At 35.6% G+C, this 25406-nt stretch overlaps 2 protein-coding genes across 2 annotated transcripts; one reads left to right on the forward strand and one right to left on the reverse strand.

Annotated features, from left to right (window-relative positions):
• Positions 1 to 15708: 15708 nt before the first annotated feature.
• Positions 15709 to 17825, forward strand: LOC107780944 ((2Z,6Z)-farnesyl diphosphate synthase CPT6, chloroplastic-like). The gene is made up of 2 exons (XM_075230309.1): positions 15709 to 16079; positions 17071 to 17825. The coding sequence occupies exons 1-2, from the start codon at positions 15741 to 15743 to the stop codon at positions 17527 to 17529; spliced, it is 798 nt and encodes a 265-aa protein (XP_075086410.1). The 5' UTR covers positions 15709 to 15740; the 3' UTR covers positions 17530 to 17825.
• A 1969-nt stretch (positions 17826 to 19794) lies between these two features.
• Positions 19795 to 22050, reverse strand: LOC107780934 (premnaspirodiene oxygenase-like). The gene is made up of 2 exons (XM_016601560.2): positions 21124 to 22050; positions 19795 to 20498 (listed from the first exon to the last, which is right to left on the reverse strand). The coding sequence occupies exons 1-2, from the start codon at positions 22030 to 22032 to the stop codon at positions 19878 to 19880; spliced, it is 1530 nt and encodes a 509-aa protein (XP_016457046.1). The 5' UTR covers positions 22033 to 22050; the 3' UTR covers positions 19795 to 19877.
• Between the last annotated feature and the right edge of the window lie 3356 nt (positions 22051 to 25406).

Here is a 25406-nt window from a genome sequence, read left to right on the forward strand (position 1 = left end):
GAGTACTACAATTTCATGTTTTGCTCATCGCCCAACTCCTTATAGATTGCGAGATATAAGCTCCTAAAGTCAGCCCCGTGCAGCAGAAATTTCTGGCGATGCACACTGCTGTAGCAAAAATCTACAGTAGCTGCTTCAGTCAATCGATCATAACATTTTGTATAAATGTCTGAATGATAAATGGTTTATCATTCTGGAAACTAGAATCAAAGGCTACAACTTTCATGTTTTGAAAATGTTCAAATTCCTTATAGATTTCGAGATATAAGCTTCCAAAAATTAGCTCTGCGATTGCACCGGTTGCTGTCCAAAACAGCTTCTGCAGCAAAAAAATTCCAGCAACTCCTTTTTGTCCGAAATTCATTCCGTTAACCTTCCGAAATCCACCCGAGGCCCTCGGTACCTTAACCAAATATACCAACATGTCCCAAAATACAATATGAACTTAGTTGAGGCTTCAAACCATGCCAAACAACGCCGAAATTACGAATCGCGCATCGAATCGAATTATGAGTTTTCATATCTTCCAACTTCTATATTTTGCGCCGAAACATATCAAATCAATTCCGATTGACCTCAAATTTTGCACACAAGTCATAAATGACATAATGGATTTATAAAAAAATTCAGAATCGGATTTCGACCCCGATATCAAAAAGTCAACCCCTCGGTCAAACTTCCCAAAAATACAACTTTCGGTATTTCAAGCCTAATTCTACTACGGACTTCCAAATAAAATTTCAATCACGCTCATAAGTCCATAATCACCATATGGAGCTGTTGGAATCATCATAATTCTATTCCGGGGTCGTTTGCACATAATTTGACATCCGGTCACTATTTGAACTTAAACTTTTAATTTTTCATCAAAATTCCATATCTCTGGCTAGGTACCTCGGAATTTGATTTCGGGCATACACCTAAGTCCCAAATCACGATACAGACCTACCAAAATTGTCAAAACACTGATCCGAGTCTGTTTGCTCAAAATGTTGACCAAAGTCAACTCAGTTGAGTTTTAAAGCTCTAATTCACATTTAAATTCATTTTTCACCTGAAAACTTTCCGATTTTTTTTACGGACTGCACACGTAAGTCGAGACATATAATTAATTATTAAATTTAAAGATGACATTTTAGGTCATCACACGCACACACAGGTATACGCGGTCATCAAGTAATAAAGTGACTAAAAGTTGGATTTAGAACCCACGAGGACTTGTGATTAACTATAAACTAAATTAGACTATCCTAATTATATAAGTAAGAATTAAACCTAGAAGTATATGACTTTAATCTAATTAATTAAGAAGTAAATAAGTAGTGAACTTTGAACAAAAGAAGAGTATATTTTTATGTTAATCAATATGATGAAAACGATCTAGGTTCATGGGCTATCTAACAATCCTATTGTATTCTTAAATTAAATTGACTAATTAATTTATCTGGTTTATTGGTTGACAGAGTAAATATTGATCATAAGAATTTGTCGATCTCTTACTCGCCTATTCAAGCTAAACCAACACATATATGTATATAGAGTTAGAATCAACAAGAACACATTCGTAATTCCCGTATAGTAACCAAGCAAGACAATTAGCATATGTCTATCCTAAGCGCGAATCCATTCCCCGATGCTCGGGGTTCAAGAACATGCTATACCCAATCCTATGTGCAATCTAGAATTTCCACTTTCGAGTTAAACTCTAGATTCGTGGATAGTATTTAATTGGCGATCAAGCAATCAAATAATTAAGCGCAAGATTGAATAAATAAATAAATCAAAATCAATATCCAAATAACAATAGTCATGAAAGAACCACAACCCTAGAATGTGAAGTTTAGCTCCACATAGATATGGTAGCCAAACAACAAATCATACAAAGAAATATAAAACTTATTAAGTTTAGTAGAAGAAAGAAGTACTTGGTACTTCTTTTTATTCTTTTTCTAATTGCATGTGTCTACCGTTGTGCAGCGGTCGCTCAAGTTCCCAATGCAGTCCCCCTCTTTAAGGAGTGGATCGAGGAGATTTGCAAACAAATATCTTACTTCGAGCGCGAATGGCGCAAGTTCTAGAAGGGCAAGTGGGAGGCCCGTTCCCATGGTGAGTTTTCCTCCCGAATAATTACATTTGCATAACGTTTTTACTTTTGCTAAGTCTTTTTCCCTTTCATAGGTTTTCCAAAGACCACCGAGCTTCGGCCATTGGATGAGGACGAGGCCCCATCCTCGCATTTTGAACCCTCCGCTTCGGGACAGCCCGGAGTTACCGCGAAGGAGGAAAACAAGAAGAAAAAGAGGAAATCATCTGGCTCCCTGGATGCGGAGGTGAAGAAGAAGAGGGTAGCTGTCCGGGTCCGAAAAAGCAATAAAAAGAGTACCAAAGCCAGGGTATCAGACCCCGATTCCCTATTCCGGCTCAGAGATTACCCATAGGATGATGATCTAGAGTTTGTCGCCCATGGGTCGACGGTCGGCGAAGGAGATCAGGCGGCAACCGGAGAAGGTGGCTGAGAGTCCGATCCCCTTCTAGTTCGGGAACCAGAAGGAGAATCGGAGGCCACAGTTTCCTGAAAAGTTGCTCCTGCCCTGAAAGAAGTAGCCTATGTCATCGACATCGCGGAGATGCCGCCCCACACAGAATCTATGTTAGAAGAGCCTCAAGCCAATAAAGAGAAATCAAATGAGACGGCAACAGACACAGATGATGCCCGCAACATGTTCTTCGACGGCATGGACATGAGCGCATTAGAGGACTACTCCAGGCTTGGTCACCTGGAGGTCCCAACAAAGGATGTGCCATCAGGATCAGGCAAGCCTAGCTTGAGCCCGAAGCTAGTGAGGCAGTTCCCTACCCGAGTGTGGATCGATTGTAAAAGAATGGTCATTTTTACTATCTCGGCAGATGCCCGAGTACTGTCTGCTCCGGTGGCTGTGGCCAACTATCTTCGTTGCTTGGTGATCGAGGAGGACCAGGTGAAGATAAACGAAGTAGGCACATCGAGCATCTTCAATGAGGCACATCATGTACTGAACCGGGTAAGATGTCTACTCCTTGTACCCTTTGCGAATCTTACTTAGTTTCAGCATGTTCTAACGACCTTATCGTTTTGTTTTTCAGGCTTCGGTGCTCCACCATGAAAGCTTCCTTCGGTCCCAAATGTAAATCATCCAGCTCGAGTTTGAGCTCAAGGAGCAGGTCCGGAATAAGGACATGTACAGGTCTCTTAGTGAACAACAAGACGAGGCTTTCAAGGACCTCCCAACTCTCTGAGCCGAGTTGGAGAAGGCACAAAAGAAGGCCTCGTCCATGAAACGGAAGCATGCTGATCTGGTCAAGATGGTAATGAGCTTTGAGGCTAAAAATGAGAGGCTACTCGTGATGACTAACGACGCAACTTCGCAGGTCCAAGAGAAGATAAACTTGACTGACCAGCTTCGGGCCGAGATGGATGAGGTCAAGACCACGACCGAGGGGCTGAGGGGCAGGATGGACCTGCTGGCTTCGAAAAAGAGGCTACAAAAGAGGAGCTGGCATCGGTCAAGGACCAGCTCCGGGTGGAGAAGGACAAGGCCGACAAGTGGTTACGGCTAAATGATGAACTCTGGGCACAATAAAATTCAGTTGCCTCGGAACGGGATGCCCTTGGCCAGGAATATACTGCGTTGAAGTCCAAATTGGAGGATATTTCGATTGATTCCTCCGAAGTCGAGGAAATGCTGGCCTAGTATAAGGCTGATGTGGAGGTAGCCGAGGCCCGTTTAAGGACGAAGATCGAGTATGTAAAGAGGTTGTCCTAGAGGGAGACCCTCGAGGAAATTCACGCCCGAGGATTTGATCTGTCGGCCAAGATTGAAGAAGCCAAAAGGCTCGAGGCTAGGGCAAAAGAACTTTATGAGCCCGAAGTTCTCAAAGGCTCCGAAGGTTTCAGTGCCGAGTCGAGCTCCGGTGAAGATCAGGCATAGATGCTTTAGTTCTTTTTTATTTCCCTTTTGTACATTTTCTTTCTTGTTGATTTTGAGACTATTTTATCATGCCTATGTAAATATTTTTTGAGATATGTATATAAAAGTTTCCCTTTGGCAACATCGTGTTTTTACTTTTCAATATTCGTTTGCCATTTTTTGTTTTATTTGCATATCATCCCTAATTCCTTAGCATAGAATCGAACGTAATCTTGAGCATCCGTTCTTTGGAGATCCCAATGGGGCCCGATTTCGATGGCAACTCTGGATTACTCGTGGCTTTAAAATTTCGATAAAATCGAAGGCCTTTAAGATGCTTAAGTGTTTTAGTCATATATGACGATATTTTTGCCGAGGGTAACCCTTTAATAGGTTTTGATTATACGTAAGGGTCTTACTTTCTGAGTACGGATTTCGGATGTCTCCGAGTCATTTTAGGGTGGTCGTAGCCTTTCATATTCGGGCACTGCCTAATGGGCTTGGTGCCTCCGAGATTCGATAGTCTGGCCCGTCTAATTGTTTTATCAGACGAAAGTCCCCGAGTCGGGGTAGCTTGTGAGCTTTAGGATCTGGGATCCATTAAGAAGCATCGACAAAGCGAAATGTGTAGTAATAAAGTATGAAGAAAGCAAAGAAAACAAAGTTACAGGATCAAATCGTACTGTCAGTCTTGGTATTGAATGGATTCAACATGGCATATGAAACCACATTTGACCGTTTGACCCTTACGATGAATCCTAACCACCAAGTCTTGGCTTTTGACATACAAAATATGCCCTTTTTAAAGATCTTATCCTAAGGGTAATGGCTTCCGGTATTTGAGGTCGAACTTGTGAGGGCTAGGATGCTGTTGGTTTAGTGCAAATGATCAACAATTCCGGTTTAAGGCCGGTCTTCAAAACTAAGGTAGCACGTTTTACTGTTGCTTCGTTAAAAACCTTGCCGAAAAACCCACTTTAGGACAAAATTAGTTCAAGGAAAAAAGAGTACAACACATGCTTTCAGACCTAATAGTCACATTTTCCCTTGGCTGAGTACCTGCATAAGTTAGTCCGTAAAAATTGATCATTTTTCCTCTAGGTAAATAACTTAACATTCAACCAAGTGCACCACTTAGCCTTTTCGGAATATAGTGATCAATAAATAATGTTAGACCAATTCTACAAAATATGTACATAAAAATTCTTAGTTTGATGGAGAGACTATGATTTTATGTGCCCATATATGCTATTCCGTCCGACTTTATTATTATTGCATATTGCCTTGTATCTCATTTATTATTATTTTTTATTTCATTTGGGTTAAGTATCATTAATAAATTGGATCGTAATAAAGCTTAGATATTAAACATTAGAAATATTAACCAAGATCTTATTTGTTATTTAGAATATAGTTGTAGGTCCTATTATGTCTCAATTTAGCAGAAAAGGTTAGGAAACTGACATACGTGTCTCAGTTTTCTATCACTTATTCCAAACAATAACCTTGTTATCCTATTTCCAATCATTTACGGGCAAAATTTGTCTGTTTCCCTTTAAAATATATAGAAACGACACTAGGACTTTCCACTTTAGGCGCTCCTGAGCATTTCCAGAAGACGTCCCAATTCCCAAAGAATCAAAGATGTTTCCAGATCACGAAATCTAAGTGTTTATTTTATTTTATTAACTTCACGCAGTGTCTTTTTATGATGATGCTTCATAAGTAATATAGGCCTATTATAAGAGAAATCAAATTATATTGGATGTCTACTCTTTCTTTATGATTTTTTCAAATGCTTAATAACATATTCAATGATATATTTTTATTCATTTTTCATGCCTATATAAAGGCCTTGTAATAGATAGAAAAAAGACACAATTGAAGAAAAAATAAGAATCTTTCTTCCTCTCTATATCTCTTAGCTTGTTTTTCTTTATTCGATATTGTTATTTTGAGTTATATTTATAACGCGTTATCAGCACGATTGTCACCTTCATTTTTACAATCACATCCTAGTTGTGTTCGATTCTCCTTCAGTTTCAATATTTCAAACTTGTCAAAGCTTGAATTCGTGGCACTAGACATTACCGGGAAGAATTATTTATCATGGGTCCTTGATGCTGAAATTCACCTTGACGCTAAAGGTCTTGGAAATACTATTATACAAGAAAATGAAGCATCAAATCAGGATAAAGCGAAGGCCATGATTTTCCTTCGTCATCATCTACATGAAGGGTTAAAAACTGAATATTTAACTGTAAAAGATCCACTTGAGTTGTGGATTAATTTGAAGGGTCGATATGAGCACCTAAAACTTACGGTATTACCGAAAGCTCGGTATGAATGGATACTTTTAAGGTTGCAAGGCTTTAAAATCGTAAGTGAGTATAATTCGGCTATCTTTAAAGTAAGTTCTCTATTAAAATTATGTGAAGACACTATCACAGATGAGGACTTAATAGAAAAAATATTTTCTACTTTTCACGCTTCAAATGTGGTGCTACAACAGCAATACCGTGAAAAGGGTTTTAAGAAATATTCTGAGTTAATCACATGCCTACTTGTGGCAGAGCAGAATAATACTCTATTAATGAAAAATCATGAAAACCGTCCCACTAGGTCAGCACCATTCCCGAAAGTGAATGCTGTAGCAGCATATGATAAGTCTGAAAGAAAACAAAATAATTACCGTGGTCGTGAACATAGTCGTAGACGCGGACGTGGCAGGGGACAAAATAATTATCGTCATTATGGTAGAAATAAACAGGAGAACAATAAGGGTTCTCAAATTAATCCTTCAAAAGGTAAAATTAGTATGTGTCACCGATGTGGTATGAAAGGTCATTGGGCACGCATTTGTCGTACGCCAGATTATTTTGTCAAACTTTATCAAGCCTCCCTTAGAAAGAAAGAAAATAATGTGGAGGCACACTTGACCTTTCAAAATAATGATGATGAAACAGGTCCCTCAAACAAATATGATTCTGAGACACATCTTGCATATAAAGATGATGATTTTGGAGGCCTAGCAAATATTACTCATTTAGAAGTTGGAGACTTCTTTGAGGATATAGACTGAAGAACTAATCATCTTACTGGGAATAAAGCTATAATAAAGTTGTCATTTTATTATGTTTGCAACTAATTTATTTTTCTTAAGTGTATTTTCCCAATGTATCATGTGTTGCTAGTTTCTACATTCCTAATGTATTTCTTAATATATATTTTGTTTGTCTTTCATATTTTTTATAATGTACTTTTTGATTTTTTTTTATGAAGAATATAAAAATTTTCCGGTCTTCAGTTGGACTCAAGATTAATAAATATAATATATTTCTTCTGGATAGTGCTACAACACACACTATTTTAAGAGATAAGAGATATTTATCTTATTTGGTAATGAAAGAAGCCAATGTTAATGCAATATCCGGTAGTACAAAATTAATTGAAGGTTCTGGAAGAGCCAATTTATTACTACCAGGAGGAACAAATTTGGCTATTGATGAAGCACTATATTGTAGTAAATCTCAAAGAAACTCATTAAGTTTCAAAGATATTCGCCAAATTGGCTACCATATTGAGACTACAAATGATGAAAAGATTGAATATCTTTATATTACTACAATAATGTCTGGTAAGAAATATGTGCTTGAAATGTTACCTGCTCTTTCCTCCGGCTTATACTACACAAGTATTAGCAGGATTGAAACGCATGCCATAGTAAATGAAAAGTTTACTAATCAAGATAATTTTATTATTTGGCATGACCGATTGGGTCATCCTGGTTCTACTATGATGAGTAAAATAATTGAGAATTCACATGGACATTCAATGAAGAACCATAAGATTCTTCAATTTAAAGAATTTTCTTGTGCTGCATGTTCTCAAGGCAAATTAATTATTAGACCATCAGCTATTAATGTTAGGATGGAATTCCCTACATTTCTGGAACGTATACAGGGTGATATATGTGGGCCCATTCACCCTCCATGTGGACAATTCAGATATTATATGATTTTGATAGATGCATCTACAAGATGGTCACATGTGTGCTTACTATCAACTCGCAATATGGCACTTGCGAGATTGTTGGCTCAAATAATAAAGCTAAGAGCACAATTTTCAGATTATGCAATTAAGACAATTCATCTTGATAATGTTGGTGAGTTTACATCCCAAGCCTTAAATGATTATTGTATATCAACTGGGATAACAATTGAGCATCCGGTTGCTCATGTTCATACACAAAATGGTCTAGCGGAATCATTGATCAAACGCCTCCAATTAATTGCTAGACCAATGCTTATGAGAACAAAACTTCCCATTTTAATATGGGGTCATCCTATTTTACATGCAGCAGTACTTGTGCGGATAAGGCCCACAAGTAATCATAAAGTCTCCCCATTGCAATTGACTTTTGGTCAGGAGCCAAATATTTCTCATCTTAGAATCTTTGGTTGTGCGATATATGTTCCAATTGCTCCACCACAACGCACAAAGATGGGTCCCCAAAGAAGGTTGGGAGTATATGTTGGGTATGAATCTCCTTCTATTATAAAATATCTGGAGCCTACGACTGGAGATTTATTTACAGTAAGATTTTCTGATTGTCATTTTGATGAATCGGTATACCCAATATTAGGGGGAGAAAATAAGCAGTTGAGAAAGGAGATAGATTGGAATGTATTATCACTATCTCATTTAGATTTTCGAACAAATCAATGTGAACAAGAGGTTCAAAAGATAATTCATTTGCAAAATATTGCAAATCAACTGCCAGATGCATTCACTGACCTACCAAGGGTGACTAAGTCACATATTCCAGCTACTAATACTCCAATTCGAGTGGATATCCCGGTAGGATAATTAATTAAAGCAAATGAGTTTAAATCACGTTTGAAACGTGGTAGACCTGTCGGTTCAAGGATAAAAATCCTCGAAAAAGAAAAGGAGCAAATGATCAAAGTGATCATAATACGGAGGTAGTGACTCACATAACAAATGATAAAACCTCGAGGGAGGTTCAGGTACCTGAAAATGATAAGAATGGAGAGATCTCAATAAGTTATGTCTTAACGGGAAAAAGATGGAACTGGAATAATATTGTTATCGATAATATTTTTGCTTATAATGTCGCTATTGAAATAATGCAACAAGATGAGGATCTTGAACCAAAATCTGTTGATGAATGTAGATAAAGAAATGATTGGCCAAAATGGGAAGATGCTATCCAGGCAGAATTAACTTCACTTGCGAAACGTGAAATTTTTGGATCTGTAGTCCAAACACCAAATGGTGTTAAGCCTGTTGGCTATAAATGGGTTTTTGTACGTAAAAGGAATGAGAAAAATGAGGTACAAATATATAAGGCACGCTTTGTTGCACAAGAATTTTCACAAAGGCCTGGTATCGATTATGAAGAGACGTATTCTCCTGTTATGGATGCTATAATGTTCGGTTATCTCATTAGTTTTGCTGTCCATGAAAAGCTTGACATGCATTTAATGGATGTGGTTACAGCCTACCTTTACGACTCACTTGATAATGAGATATACATGAAAATTCCCCAGGGATTTAAAATGCCTGACGCACATAATTTGAAGTCCCGAAAAATATTTTTAATCAAATTGCAAAAATCTTTATATGGTCTAAAGCAATCAGATAGAATGTGGTATAACCGCCTTAATGAGTATTTATTAAAGGAAGGTTATATAAATGATACCATTTGTCCATGTATTTTTATAAAGAAAACAACATCAGAGTTTGTTGTACTTGCTGTATATGTTGATGACATAAACCTTATTGGAACTCCTACTCAACTCCAAAAGGCAATTGATTATTTAAAGAAGGAATTTGAGATGAAAGATCTCGAAAAAATAAAATTATGTCTTGGTTTGCAAATTAAACATTTGGCAAACGAGACTTTTGTTCATCAATCTGCCTACATAGAAAAGGTATTGAAATGGTTTTACATGGATGGAGCACATCCATTAAGTACTCCGATGATTGTTCGATCACTCGATGTGAATAAGGACCCGTTCCGACCTCAAGAAAAGAATGAAGAACTTCTTGGTCCTGAAGTACCATATCTTAGTGCAATTGGTGCACTTATGTATCTTGCTAACACTACAAGGTCTGACATAACTTTTTCGGTTAATGTCTTAGCAAGATATAGCTCTGCTCCTACAATGAGACATTGGAATGGAATCAAACACATATTGCGGTATCTAAAAGGGACTATCGATATGGGATTATTTTATGGCAATGATTGCAGTCCCCATCTTGTTGGTTATGCCGATGCTGGGTATTTATCTAACCCACACAAGGCTCGATCTCAAACAGGCTATGTGTTTACATATGGAGGCACTGCCATATCTTGGCGATCGACTAAGCAATCAATAGTGGCTACTTTATCTAATCATGCTGAGATAATTGCTATTCATGAAGCAAGTCGAGAATGTATATGGTTGAGGTCTATAATATACCTTATTCGAGACAAATGTGGTTTGAAGTGTGATAAATTACCCACAATTTTGTATGAAGACAATGCATCATGCATAGCCCAATTGAAAGGAGGATTCATAAAAGGGGATAGGACAAAGCACATTTCACCAAAGTTATTTTTCACACATGATCTTCAAAAGAATGGTGATATCAATGTGCAACAGATCCATTCAAATGATAATATGGCTGATTTGTTCACCAAATCTCTACCGACGTCAACCTTCAAGAAACTAGTGTACAAGATTGGGGTGCGAAAGCTCAAGGATGTGAATTGATGCTCTCATCGGGGGGAATTAATACGCGTTATACTCTTTTTCCCTTACAAAGTTTTGTCCCACTGGGTTTTCCTTGCAAGATTTTTAACGAGGCAACCAAAAGGCGTATTTTTAAATATGTGTACTCTTTTTCCTTCACTATGATTTTGTTTTCCATAAGATTTTTTTCTAATAAGATTTTAGCGAGGCACATTATCTATGGACATCCAAGGGGGAGTGTTATAAGAGAAATCAAATTATGTTGGATGTCTACTCTTCCTGCATGATCTTCTCAAATGCTTAATGACATATTCATTGACATATTTCTATGCTTAATGACATATTCAATGACATATTTTTATTCACTTTTCATGCCTATATAAAGGCCTTGTAATAGATAAAAAAAAAAGACACAATTGAAGAAGAAATAAGAATCTCTCTTCCTCTCTTTCTCTCTATATCTCTTAACTTGTTTTTTTTTGTTCAATATTGTTATTTTGAGTTATATTTATACCATGCCCTTTATCTATTCAAATTATTTAATTTAATAGTAATAACAAACATATGCAATAATGGACGATTATGATAAGAAACCATATGCAATTAAAGATGGGATGCGTTCATTTCTAATTACGGGTGTGTCTGGGAAAGGAAAATGTTTTCCTTGAAAATGTTTTCATGAAAAATAAGTTTTTCCTTATTTGGTTGGTGAGTGCAAAACTTATTTCGAAAAATATTTTCTAGTATTTGGTTAGAGAGTAGAAATACCTTGTGGGGGTGGGTTGGTGGGATGAGGAATAGGGTGGGGAAGGTTGAGAAGGAGTTTTGGAAAATGTTTTCCCTTCTATTGATAGGGAAAATATTTTCCTACAATTGGAGAAAAAAGAGTTCATGAGGAAAATGTTTCAAAACATTTAAGCCAACAAAATATGGGAAAATTGGAAAATATTTTCCGTCATACCAAACACACCCTACGTGCTGTCGAGATTTCTTTTAAAAGTAACACCTCGCAATCACAGACGGAGCAAGAATTTTAATTTATGGGTTTTGAATTTTAGAAACGATTTTAAGTGTTAGTAATAATTAGATTCTAATTAAGTTAGTTAATACTTATTAATAATTTCTTAACATAATTATATTGTTTGAGTAAAAGTTACTGTGTTCGGCCGAACATCCAAGAATTATGGGAGAATGAATGCCAAATCTGAAGCAAATCGAAAAGCTAGTTCCCGTGGAGTGAGTCTAGTGCTTCCTTTAACCTAGAAGCACTCAGTGAGCCTTCAATAATGTCCTTCCTGACCTATTGTTTGAGTTGACCGAAGGCGGCGGGTGGATGGAACCAAAGACGTTGACGATCGATTCCTTTCAAAGGGAGTTGTTGCCGACCCTTACACCATAAAAAAAAAATATCAGTTTCGGATCCGACAAGAGAAGCAACTAGATTTTACTTTTTTTTATTAGACCGACACTCAATACCCGTAGCTCGACTTCTCTGCCTCCACCCTTGCCCGCAATGAATTATGTTTTTAAGACACATGACCTGACATGATCGTGACATTATATATTTCTTATATTCCATGTTATATGTCCTCTATAATACACATTTTGTTGTCTAGCTCTTCTGTATCCAAAAATGGAAAGGAGATAAGATTCTGTTGTTTCCTAATTAAATATTACGCACATTTTTATGTATACTCCGTAAGTTTATAAATTATATAATTGCAAAGCTATAGCTTCATAAGTCTTCTTGACTGATTGGCAAGATATGCCTATATATGTTGTTTAATTGGTCATAAGTTTATTGTTGGACCGACAAGACTTGCAGCTATCTTCATTTTACCAATCTTATTAAGTTATTCACAAGTTTCAATGGATTGACAAGAGTTGTTTGTATTGTTTAATTTATTCACAAGTTTTGGCGAAATGACCAGACTTGATATTATTTTTATTCTAACTATGGTTAATGAGGAGTTAGATTTTAATGGGGTGAACATTTTCACATTTATCCTCACTGCCAGAGATTCTGCCATGATCATTAATTTTCTTTACATATTTTTTATTTTTTCCCTTCAGTTCATTCATTTAGTTTTATGGCAAAATATTTTTGTATCCGGTGTTTAGACTAAACCAAATGACTACATAACTTAGTTCGATTTATAATTTAACCACGGTAAATTAGTTCCATTTTGTATAAACAATAGGTGAGAGTAAGTCATAATATTGGGTAAAATCCAAAGTACATAACTAATTAACAGAGATAAAAAGTCTTCCTTGAGCCACAAGCCTGTAACCTGACTAATAAGGGTTGTGGTGGAGTGGTAATTAGTACTCCTTCATCTTTAATCAGAGATTTCGGGTTCGAGTCCCTGGGTATGGAGTCATTTTTGTTAGGGAACGCTTTACCCTTCAATGTGGGACTTTCCGGCATGAATCCGTATTTAATCGGGCCCCAATATTATAGCGGATACTGAGTGAGAAACCAAAAACAATACCTGTAGCCTACATCGACCAACTGTTAGTGACTTCATAGAATGGAGTTATGGTAGTTGAAAAAGCATACTATTAAAGGTTTAAACCATAAGTTTAAATAAAATAAAGAGTGAGAATAAATAAACAATGGCAGGCAGGCACGACAAATTTATCTGTAACATCACATGTCACATGTAGCAGTATATATATATATAGGCGGATCCAGGATTTAAGATTATGGGTGCACCACGATACTTGTCATAATATCAAGAGATGTAATTCTTTTAGTGTTTTATGACATATTAATAATTTTGCACATTATTCAAAGAGATAAACTATAATTTGGGATAAAAATATTTAAGCAAGTCTCATCATGAACTTAGATCTTATTGTCATATAAATTATTTATAATAAAACTAATATATAGTGGTTCAAGATAAAGACAAATCTCAATGGAAGTAATCAGTAGTTTAATTTCTGACTCCTTAAGTTATTGTTTACCATGAAAAATTGGAGAAGGAGATTAAAAAAAAAAAGAAAAATGATAAGAAGGGAATAAAAATAGAATTAAAACAAAAAACGAACTCCGAAATACAAACTAAATACGTGGTATTATATTAATGTGTGTCCATAGGGCCTCGACCGGAGGCACCAAGCCAAAATTTGAGCATGGTACCATCTACTCTATATGGCTAAACGATTAAAAATTTATACAAAAAATCTGCTTTTACTTGGCAAGAGGATGGGTGCATGTGCCCCTTGTTTCCTAACATATATATATATATATATATATATATATATATATATAAGAAAAATATGTATTGGTATAATGCATAAGATTCATACAAAAAATAAGCACTTTTTATTGTCATTATCATAAACGTTAGCAGCAGACTCCAAAATTTGAAATCTGTATTGAAAATCATTTAAAAAATCACAAACCGAGTGCTACAAATTCTACTAACATTTAGGGTGAGTTTGCCTGTTTGGTATGAAGGAATATTTTCTAGTTTTTTTTATATATCTTGTTTGGCATAAATGTTTCGAAAAATAGTTTCCTCATAAATATGTCTTCCTCCAATCGGAAGAAAATGACTTCTCTATCAAGAGGAAAAATTATTTTTCAAAACTCACTTTCAATCTTTCCTATCCCACCCTCATTCCTAGGGGCGGCTCAATAAGTTTGGTAAAGCCAAACTTTAATGGGAGGCCTTTTAAAAAAAATCCTACATATTTTTAGTAGAAGATTTTTCTAGCTTTTTGAAAATAAAATTTTTAATAATTTTTTGATAAACCATTTAATATCTCATGTGACAGTATTGATATTAAGTAATAGAACATGATTCTAGAAGTTGATAACTTTATATTAAAAGAATTTTTTGATATTTCAATATACTTGTTGCAGTTATGGCAATGATAAAAACATGAGGAAAAAATAGAGTTTAAAAGTGCATTACATATTTTCTAATGATTAATGTAATCTTTTTTTATATAAAATATTTTACTTTTCTACTTTGAAATACTTAATATTTTCTTAAAAAGATTTGGGGCCTAAGAGTTGTGGTGAGATGGATGGATAGCATCTCTCCTTCTTTAACCGGAAGTATTCGGTTCGAATATTTAGAATGAAAACAATCCCTTCTAAGGGACAATTCCCACTCTAATGAACTTTACACGGTACAAATTCGAATTATTCAATGCCCCAAATTAAATACCGGACATCAAATAGGAATTGAAAAACAAAAATTAAGGCCCTTAAAATTCTGGGGTCTAAAGCCTCCGCTTTAGTGACTTCACCCTCTGGCCGCCCCTGCTCACCCCCAATCTACACCTTCGCCACCCCGCCCCCCAGATCCCTGACCTACCAGCTTGCACCCCAACCTTATCCAAACCACCTCGACCAACGCCACCACGCCGTCTTGATTGATGTTATCTCTTCAACCGTTATCCAGCAGTGATTTGGCTTCCCACATTGTTCTCCTTCATCCTATTTTAACTGTCCTGCACATGGAGCACCGCATTAGTAATGTACGATTAACTCTTTTTGATCATCATTAAAATTATAAACCTAACTAAGGTCGGGGTTCGGGGCTATAAATCAAAGTCCAGATCGATTAGGGGTTCGAGCTTGGGGTCGGGATTAGTGTTCAAGGTTCGAGGTCGGGGTAGGGGTAAGTAAGGAGTGCAAAGAATTACTTTACAAAACCTAATGAGGTATGAAGAAAATAAGATCTAGTGAAAACGAGGTATTCTATGATCATCACGGAGTTTATGATACACTATGTGCTATTACAAACAATACTTAGCAAATGAAAAAATATAAATGCCCGGAAGAAGGTATCAACTTTGTATTTATATTAAAAGTCTATTAAATATGTATACTATGAACCCACTTACTAAAAGAGTCATGTGTTCCGTGGCAATTCAGAACCTATAAACTTCATATCCTGATTCCGCCTCTCGACTCATGTCTATTTAAACAACTAGATTAGTTTCTTTATATCACTGAGATAAGTACCTGCGCTGCTTACCCCCCACACACCCCCGGCACCCCCGCAAAATAATGACCTCTTTGTTCCTATGGCAGCCCCTCCCATCCAAGAAAATATCATGTCTACGGCAGAATAATACATCATTAGTACTATCTGCGCGTGGTTTAGGGAAGATTTCAAACTCACTGAACTGTAATTTTGATAATATTAATGATCAGCTTATCCCTAAACATGTTGCTATAATAATGGACGGAAACAGGAGATGGGCTAAGGCTAGAGGCTTACCAGTGCAAGAAGGTCACAAATATCTTGCTCCTAATTTAAAACAGATCTGTAACGTTTCTTCTAAACTGGGAATACAAGTTCTCACTGCTTTTGCTTTCTCTACTGAAAACTGGACTCGCTCCAAGGTAGGTACGCATCCTACATATAATTATTTTCTGATGTTAGTACGGTAAAGTTGACTCCATGTGACCTATAAGTCACGGGTTCGAGCCGTGGAAGTAGCCATTAATGCTTCCATTAGGGTTACACCCCTAGGATGCGTGAATAATGCTTAGTGCATCGTCTTCTGGTTTTAGCGTTATCATTCGTTTTCATTGTCTATTGAAGTTAAATCGTCTAGTGCATATATAGATCGATCTTCTATTTGATTCGATTATTTTCTGATGTTAGTAACGACGTATCTGGTTTTAGCGTCAACATTCTTTTTCGTAGTCTGAGGATCAGAGGTAGAGGTAGAGGTAGGCCTAAGAAGTATTGTAGAGACGTGATTATGCAAGACATGACACAACTTCAGTTTATATAATAATAGGAGGGTGTGCCGATGTGAAGGTCAAGAATTATGGTAAAAGCTTAGTAGGTAGTCCAGCGTGTCTCTTTTTCATGTCGGTAGTATTAATATTAGTCTCTTATTTTCTTATTCCAGAATACTATTACTATATGTTATTTCTTTCGCTTCGTTTTCTTATCATCTTATCTTCCTGTTGCAACTGCTTGTTGTTACTCGTTCCTTTTTATCTTTTCTTGAGCCAAGTGTCTATGTACATATTACCCTTTCCGGACCCCACTTTGTGGGATTATAATGAGTTTGTTGTTGTTATTGTATTTTTTTTCATAGTCACTTGAATCATGATATAGAAAATTTAATTCTTTAGCTCCATATGATTAATTTTGAAAACAAATCTGTTTTCGTTGTTGAGGCTGAATAACAAAATATATATTTGATTTTGAGTAGGAGGAGGTTGATTTCTTGATGCAACTGTTCGAAGAGTTCTTTGAAGAATTTATGAGGTAATCAACTTCTTTAGCGAATTTCACGATAGTCCAAATATGTATATCTTGTTTTAGAATACAAAATTCAAAAACGAAAAACATTAAACTTTGTGTCAAATCAAATATTGTCGCTACAGGCTCGAGATGCGAATTTCTATTATTGGAGATAGATCGAAACTTCCCACACTTTTACAAAAACGCATAGAGTTGACAGAAGAGGCCACAAAAGCCAACACAGGACTTCATGTTGTGATTGCACTAAACTATGGAGGGTATTATGACATATTACAAGCAACCAAAAGCATTGCTAGTAAAGTAAAAGACGGTCTTCTGCAGTTGGAGGATATTAACAACGATTTATTCGAACGAGAACTCGTTACGAAGTGTATCAAGTTTGCTAAACCTGATTTACTTATAAGAACTGGTGGAGAACAAAGAATTAGTATCTTTTTATTGTGGCAGTTGGCTTATTCTGAATTGTATTTTACAAAGACTTTATTCCCTGACTTTGGAGAAAATAATCTGAAGGAGGCCATACTTTCCTTTCAACAAAGACAAAGACGTTTTGGTGGCCACACATATTGAAACAAATTAGATATTAATCAGCCTTCATAGGGCACGGTGCATAAAATATTCCGTGTTAGTTTTTCCATATTTAATTAATGTGCTTTAGTATTTTGTGATCTGCATCCTTTCAAAATAATCAGCCATATCAATGATTTGAAGTAGCGACTTTTTTTTTTTATTTTTTTTTATGCAGCTGTTCGAGAAATTCTTTAACAAACTTATGTGACAATTTGTTTGATAAAGCAAAAAAGGAGGAATGATTGTGATGTAAGATTAGATTTCTATGTAATGATGTTTGTCTGGATATTTTTTGGCTGATAAACTGAATGATTGTTATACATATATCATAACAGTTGAAGTTTAGATTCTATTTGGTTGTTTATTAACTATTGTTGGAGAGCTCGTTTAGATATTCCGTTTGCAAGTTAGCTAACTAACTTACACCGATGTACTACCAGCATCGGTTGTCCAGTAGAGGCGTATTCGAGATTTTAAGAAGATAGGTGCATTCTTACGACGAGATGGATCAGAATTTACATTTGATGAGTTGAGCCCAATGACTATATATTATATTTTCCATCGCGGTTTTTTTATTTTATTTTTAATATACACTTATTTTAATTATATAAAATTTTACGATTACAGAACAGACTTAAGAATTTTAAAATATAAACCAAACACAAAAGGAGAGAAAGAAAATGAAAATTTTTCTTTCATAAGATATATATATATATATATATATATATATATATATATATATATAGAGAGAGAGAGAGAGAGAGAGAGAGTTTAATCTACTGAATTGTCAGTCAACTATCCCAAATTATCTGCTAAAGTTATTTTTCTTTCTTTTGTAACAACAAAGTCACTTAACTATGCCTATACCACTCAAAAGGTCGCTCAACTAGATTTTTCAAATTTTGGATTGTCAAATACCTATTTTACCCTCTAAATTATAAACATTTATCTTCTTTTTATTTTTTTTAACTTTTTAATATTATGATTTTTCCCTTTTAATTTATATTATGGACTTACCTATATAATAAATAAAAAATATTTATAAATTAAAAAAATAAAAAGTATTTAAGCATATATAATGCTGGAATAACAAAATAATGAGCATAGTAAAAAAATTAATTAGAATAATTTGTTCGTAATAATTTTAGTATTAACAACAAAAAATAAAAAATTTATTTACACAATTAAGAATGAAAGAAAATAAAGGTTGTAAAATATATATTCCATGCACGTAACATAAAAATAATTATTTAAATAAAGGTATTTTTATAATATACATTATATATTCTTGAAAATTATGCTCAAGTATATTATTATTCCGTCATTATATGAGCTGAAAACTAATTTTTTATTTTTATTTTATAAATAAAATATATTTTTCTATAGGTAAGTCTACAATGTAGATTAAAAAGAGAAAAAACTTATAATATTTAAAAAGTTAAAAAAATGATAATTTAAAGGGTAAAATAGGTATTTGACAATTAAATTTTTGGAAAATCTAGTTGAGTAACCTTATAAGTGCTATATGCATAGTTAAATGATTTTGTTGTTACAAACGAAAGAAAAATGACTTTATCAGATAATATGGGATAGTTGAATGACCATTTGAGGAATGAACTCTCTCTCTATATCCGATAACATTACACTATACGACTTTTTAACATGATTTATTATCCCGAATTTACCGCAAATGTATATCCGATAACATTACACCATTGGACTCTTTTACATGATTTAGGAAAAGGTACATTGATGCGCACAGTAAAACTACACTACTCCACCTAGATATACCCCTGTAATGTCCAGTACTCAAACAAATGACAATTACTTAATAGGTCATAGAATGGTAAAAGGAATTTTTTCCTATAGATACAAAATACGAATATTATTTACTCAATTACATATATAGATTACAAATTTCAGTAAATGGAGGAACATATTATTCTTTGGGCATTTTAAGGGTGTTCTTCAAAGATGGTAATATAAACACAACAACAACAACCCAGTAGGATCCTACAAGTGAGGTTAGTGAGGGTAGAATGTATGCAGACCTTATCCCTACCCCGAAGAGATAAAGAGGTTGTTTCCGAGAGATTATCGGCTAAAAAATAATAGACCCATAACAACAACAAAAACCTGAAAAATAGAATCAACATCATAAAAACCAATAAATAAATAGAAAGGTCAAAATGTGAAATACATAAAAAAAAAAAAAAAAATGGTGAAACACAACCAAAACAGCTAAAGATGGAAATAAAAACACATACATAAATAAAGCGAAATTAAAGGAGATGGAGAATTGCTTAGGGTTGTGCTGACATTTGACCATTGCCATTTCAAGCGAAACGTCAAAAAATTTCACGATACGTAGCAACTAAATACAGATCATTCTGTTTCGCTCCAGTTAATCCATGTGTTTCAGTCATATCCAAATCTTGTGGATTAATTCCATATGGGAGTTTCCATTCAAAGTTGTAGAGCAATTGAGCTAGAGGGACTCCAATATTAGCTAAACCAAATTGTATTCCTGGACAAATCCTTCTTCCTGTACCAAACGGAATATACTCAAAGTAATTTCCCATAAAATCAATTGAAGAGTTGTAAAATCTCTCTGGTATAAAACTTTCGGGATCATTCCAACTTTCAACATCTCTTGCAAGTGCCCATGCATTGACCAATACTTTGGTCTTATTAGGTATATTATATCCTGCAATATTAGTTTCCTCCCTACATTCCCTAGGTCCCATAAGTGGAGCTGGAGTATGTAGCCTTAATGTTTCCATAATCACTAACTTTAAATATGATAACTTTTCAACAATATTATCTTCTTCATCATATATTTTCTTTCCTTTAAAGACTTGTCTCACTTCACTTTGGGCCTTGGCCATAACATTTGGGTTCTTCATCAATTCTGCCAATGCCCAAATTAAAACTGTAGATGAAGTTTCAGTTCCACCTAGAAAGATATCCTACATCAACAAACATATAACTAAAGTTAATAGAGATCGATTCTTACCTGAGGTAAATGATAACAACATATCTAGTGGATTTTCACAAGTTTATATTTTGCTCACACAATAAGTAATTTTTGCTGCAACTACTTTTTTTGTGTGTGTGTCAGTGTCTGAGTTATTTATTAGGAGCTGGTCAAGATTAAAAGAGATTAACAACCGTGTTTTATTTTAGGAAGGAGTATAAAACATCAATAACATACCAAGTGCAATTTCACGTAATTGGGTATAGGGAGAGTAGTGTATATGCAGACCTTACCCTTATCTTTTGGAGGTAGGGACAGTGTTTTCAATAAACACTCAACTCAAGGAAAGCATAAGCATACAACAACAACAACAACTCAGTGGGATCCCACAAGTGGAATCCGGGAAGGGTTATATCTACGCAGACCTTACCCCTACCCTGAAGGATAGAGAGGCTATTTCTGAAAGACTCTTGACTCGAAAGTAAAAATAGAAATAACAACAACAAAGCCAGAAAAAATGATATCAACAATGTAAGGACCGGAGAAAAAATAAATGGAAGAAGGAAAGCATAAGCCATGCAAAAGAAATAGTAACAACAATAAGAAAGCAAACTTACAAAAAGCATAGCTTTTATATGGCCATTTGTGATTGGGAAATGAAGTTGGTCCTTCTCCTTAATTCTTAGGAAAACATCAACCAAATCTTCATCTCCAAACTCACCATTTCTCTTGTTCCCAGCTGCTCTATTTGCAATATGCTCATTGATTATATTTTCCATAATTTCATCAACTTTTCGATGTGCATTCACCAATCTAGATTCCATACCACTCAAATTGTGAAGTAATTTCCAACAAGGGAACAAATCAGCTACAAAAAATCCTCCTGCTAATAAGAGTACTTCTTTCAAAAGTGTCCTAAACTCGCCTCGATCTTTGCATATTTTTCCAAAGGCTGATCTACAAGTAACAGAGTTGGTAAACATAAAGATTTTTTCTGTTATATTAACTTCAGTCATAGATCGAATTGATGAAATGAGACTCGAAAGCTCTTTTTCTCGAATTCCACTAAACGACTTTACCATCTTTGAGCTAAGAAGTTCTACAATACAAATTTTACGCATTTGCCTCCAGTAGTCACCATATTGGCTAAATACCATATCTATATTATTGTAAAAAATGATGGTTGAGGATGTAAGTTGTGGCCTATTAGCAAAAGCAAGATCGTGAGTTTTAAGAACTTCTTTTGCAATTCTAGGTGATGATATGATTATTGTAGGAACTTGCCCTAGTTGCAAATACATAAGAGGTCCATATTTCTGTGCTAAATTTTTAAGAGTGCGATGTGGAAGTTCTCCTCCAATTAAGTGATGTAAACTTCCAATAAAGGGAAGTCGCCATGGACCTGGAGGTAATCTTTTGTTTTGGTTTCTGGTTTTTGATATTCTCCATAGTCTAACTAGAACAAACAAGGAGGAGAAGAAGAGAAGCAATGAAACTAAGTCGAAAAGAGAAGAATAAATCGCCATTATTGTGATCAAACTTAGGAAAGAATAAAATGGAGTTTATTATATTGGTTCAAGGTACATTTAGCTGCTTTTATAAATGGTAAGAGGTGGAGCATGCGCGGAGCCAGAATTTTCATCGAGGTGTCAAAATATAAATAATTAGATACATCACTGCCTGCAGTATTTCAATTTTGAAGGTTCGGCATTATAATTCTTTTAAGTTACTGAATTCTAAAACAACAAAGTTTATATTTTTAATGAATTTTTAATACAATTATTGTTTACCGAAAAAATCGGATAACGTTAGATTTGTGGATGGTTCTAAGGATATGCGATACAATTTGATATAAATCGCATAGAGAAATGGAAATATGTATATTGTTGACTGTAAGAACGAAAATAATAAGCAAAAAAGAATGAATAAGTAAAACAAGCACAAGGGGATTACTATCAATATAAGAAGTGATCTTTTTTATGTTCAGCCCTCTCTAGCTTACACGGATTCCCCCTTTTATAGAAGAGGGTCATTACCAAAAAACAATAAAATAAAATATATAGTAGAAGACCCATGATGACTTGTCTCTTCCTTGATTCCCGCCAAGATTCTCTTCTTGGTATGGTTGCAACGGCTCTTGTCTGTGAGCTCGATACTAGCTTGAACTCGTTACTGGGTCGGGCCCTTCGGTCTTGGATCGAGTTCGACCTTCGAAATGGGCGTCGCACATTTCCGACCTCGAAGCAGTGCCTTGCGGATCGATTCGGTCACGGGTTCGATAGGATTATCGAGCCGCCTCCTCGAGCGACCTTCGGGCTCGAGGTTCGTTAGTACCGACCTCAGAGCTCACTCCCAAAATCTTATTCCGACTTCTTAACACTCGAACTCGATCGAACATAAGAAGACCGACATCTATTTCGACCGTATACAATTATAAAGTTTAAATCAAAGCGGATACGGTTCTCCACTAATAATGGTCCAATACCCAAATGACCGAATTAATAAAGGAAGTTAGGTTCTCTATATGCATGCATGGGACGATCACATTATTTAAAAGGTACTTGCTTGCGACTTTGCTTAATACTCCCATTTTTCTTGTTTATATGAACATTTTCACTTTATGGTTTACTGTGTGAGGATTAAATTTTCTAAAACGCAACCAAACGGCCCCTTAGATATATGTGGAATTTTTTCTTCCACACATATATGTGGATTCGATCTACCGACAAAGTCTCAACTTCATAAATCATATTGACAAGATTAATAAATAATGGATTCCTATTTTAAGGGTAGAATTATATATATTTTTTTTATGTAAATCAGAAATGATAAATAATCATTCATCCTTAATCAAAAATTTTAAATTCGAGTCTTGGATATAAAACTACCTTTGTTAGAATACTTTACCGCCAATATAGGATTTTTCGACATTAATTCAAATTTATTCGATAAAAAAATCGAATGGAAACCAAAAAAATGTCAATTGCTTTGAGATGCTCAACTATTACTTCCAAGAATATATTGTATTTTTCCATGTCTGTCGGAAGTTAGTGTACTATATCTACCATCTTTTTACTGTATTTTATTGTATTGTGATAAGAATCTAGCAGTTGATGTGACTATTATAATACGTCATTTCCTACTATGGTCCAATTCTTATCGATCCAAGGGCGCCATATGCAGAATTTTGTTTTTATAAAATTATTAATATTACAACTTCATGGAAATCATGAGTCGTGTAGTATTTACTTTTAATAATTAATGAAATATGTGTACGGGTAAAATCAGAAGTAATATCTATCCCGATTTTTCAATGAGAGAACGAAGGGAAAGCACAGATTTACGAGATTGTAATTGAGGTCAGAGACCCTTCGTATCGAGATTCATGAAGAGTGAACGGTATATCCAACATCGAACATGATAAAGCGACGCGCCCGGGCCGAGTATAAGTTCTAGACCTCGGAAGACACGGTGAACGGTTATGCATGACGGATAGAGGGCCGTAATACTCGCCCTCAACCGGATATCACGGCACGAATCTCGCTCGATGTCGATTATGGATTAACAATTACCGGAAAAAGAAGATTTTTATCTTTTTTAAACTTATACTAGGACTCAAACTCTCATACTATATAAAGGGGAAGTTTCTCTTTAGTCTCACACATTGTATTACATAATTCAAAGCAATAAAGATTTACTTTTGTCTTCAAGTTATTGTTAAAGGCATTATTCACTTGTCATGTCTTTTATTCGCGACTAGGCTTGAATCGAGGATCCAACCGAGGACGAGCTCGTTATTCAATCTAAGATCAGTCTTGGTCTTAACATTGCGATTGGTTTGATCCTTTATATCATTATTAATTCATTTATTTATTATTCTTAATTATTTATATTGAATTAAACCACATATCTTAAACCACGTATAAATTTAATTGTTATCTAATTGGGATAAACAGTTTGGCGCTCGCCGTTGGACTAAGGATAATAGTGGCGATTTGACACGAATCTCCATAACACACCCCTATTTTACGGTTGTTCTTTGAAATCTTAATTCCAGGTCAACCTAAAAATGTCAAACTGTTAGTCGGCTCACTTGAACGTTGACGCTGAATCAGGCCACCGCAACGAAAATTATAATGTGGTGCCCAGCAATGATGTGCTTCCTGCCAATCTCAACAGTGTCCCAGCCGCCGATCCGGTCGATGCTAACTCGCATGTGGCCATCAACATAATTTGCCAACTGATCCCGAAAACAGTGTTCATGGAGTATCCCGACCAACATCCCGAGAAGCACTCGAAGGTGAAGGTGATGGGGCGAGACAACGACTGATTTTCGAAATGCTACAGGTTCAACAAGCGGCAATAACATATCTGCAAAATCAAAGCCACGCCCCTAACAGGGTTGAGCCCGAAGAATCCCGGGAAGGCACTCGAAGAGACGAACAAATTACCGAAAAACAGGGTGAAGCCGAGCCCAGGGTAAACTCCGAGGTAATGAAGATGCTCGAAGCATTGACAAAACGGGTAGAGTCAGGCGAGAAAAAGATTGAGGCTAATGACAAAAAGGTGAAAACATACAACTCCAGGGTCGATTAGATCCCGGGAGCACCTCCGATATTGAAGGGATCGAGCTCTAAAAAATTTATCCAGAAGCTCTTTCCTCCGAGCGCGACACCAAAGCCGATCCTAAAGAAGCCACGTATGCCCGAAATCCTCAAATATAACGGGACCATGAATCCGAATGAGCATGTGACCTCTTATACATGCGCAATCAAGAGGAACAATCTGGAAGACGATGAGATCGAGTCAGTGTTACTGAAAAGGTTTGGGGAGACTTTGTCCAAGGGACAACTTGCCCCCAAATTCCATTGACTCGTTTTCTATGCTTGTAGATGCTTTC

Source organism: Nicotiana tabacum, chromosome 14 (genome assembly GCF_000715075.1).
Source record: "Nicotiana tabacum cultivar K326 chromosome 14, ASM71507v2, whole genome shotgun sequence".
Taxonomy (NCBI): domain Eukaryota; kingdom Viridiplantae; phylum Streptophyta; class Magnoliopsida; order Solanales; family Solanaceae; genus Nicotiana; species Nicotiana tabacum.

Bases quoted from the DNA above. Each gene is read 5' to 3' on its own strand.
- LOC107780944 (XM_075230309.1), top strand. From the start codon at position 15,741: ATGACCTCTTTGTTCCTATGGCAGCCCCTCCCATCCAAGAAAATATCA. The intron at 16,080-17,070 runs GTAGGTACGCAT...CAAATCAAATAT, and splicing joins AAAACTGGACTCGCTCCAAG to TGTCGCTACAGGCTCGAGAT.
- LOC107780934 (XM_016601560.2), bottom strand. From the start codon at position 22,032: ATGGCGATTTATTCTTCTCTTTTCGACTTAGTTTCATTGCTTCTCTTC. The intron at 20,499-21,123 runs GTAAGTTTGCTT...TTGTTGATGTAG, and splicing joins ATATAAAAGCTATGCTTTTT to GATATCTTTCTAGGTGGAAC.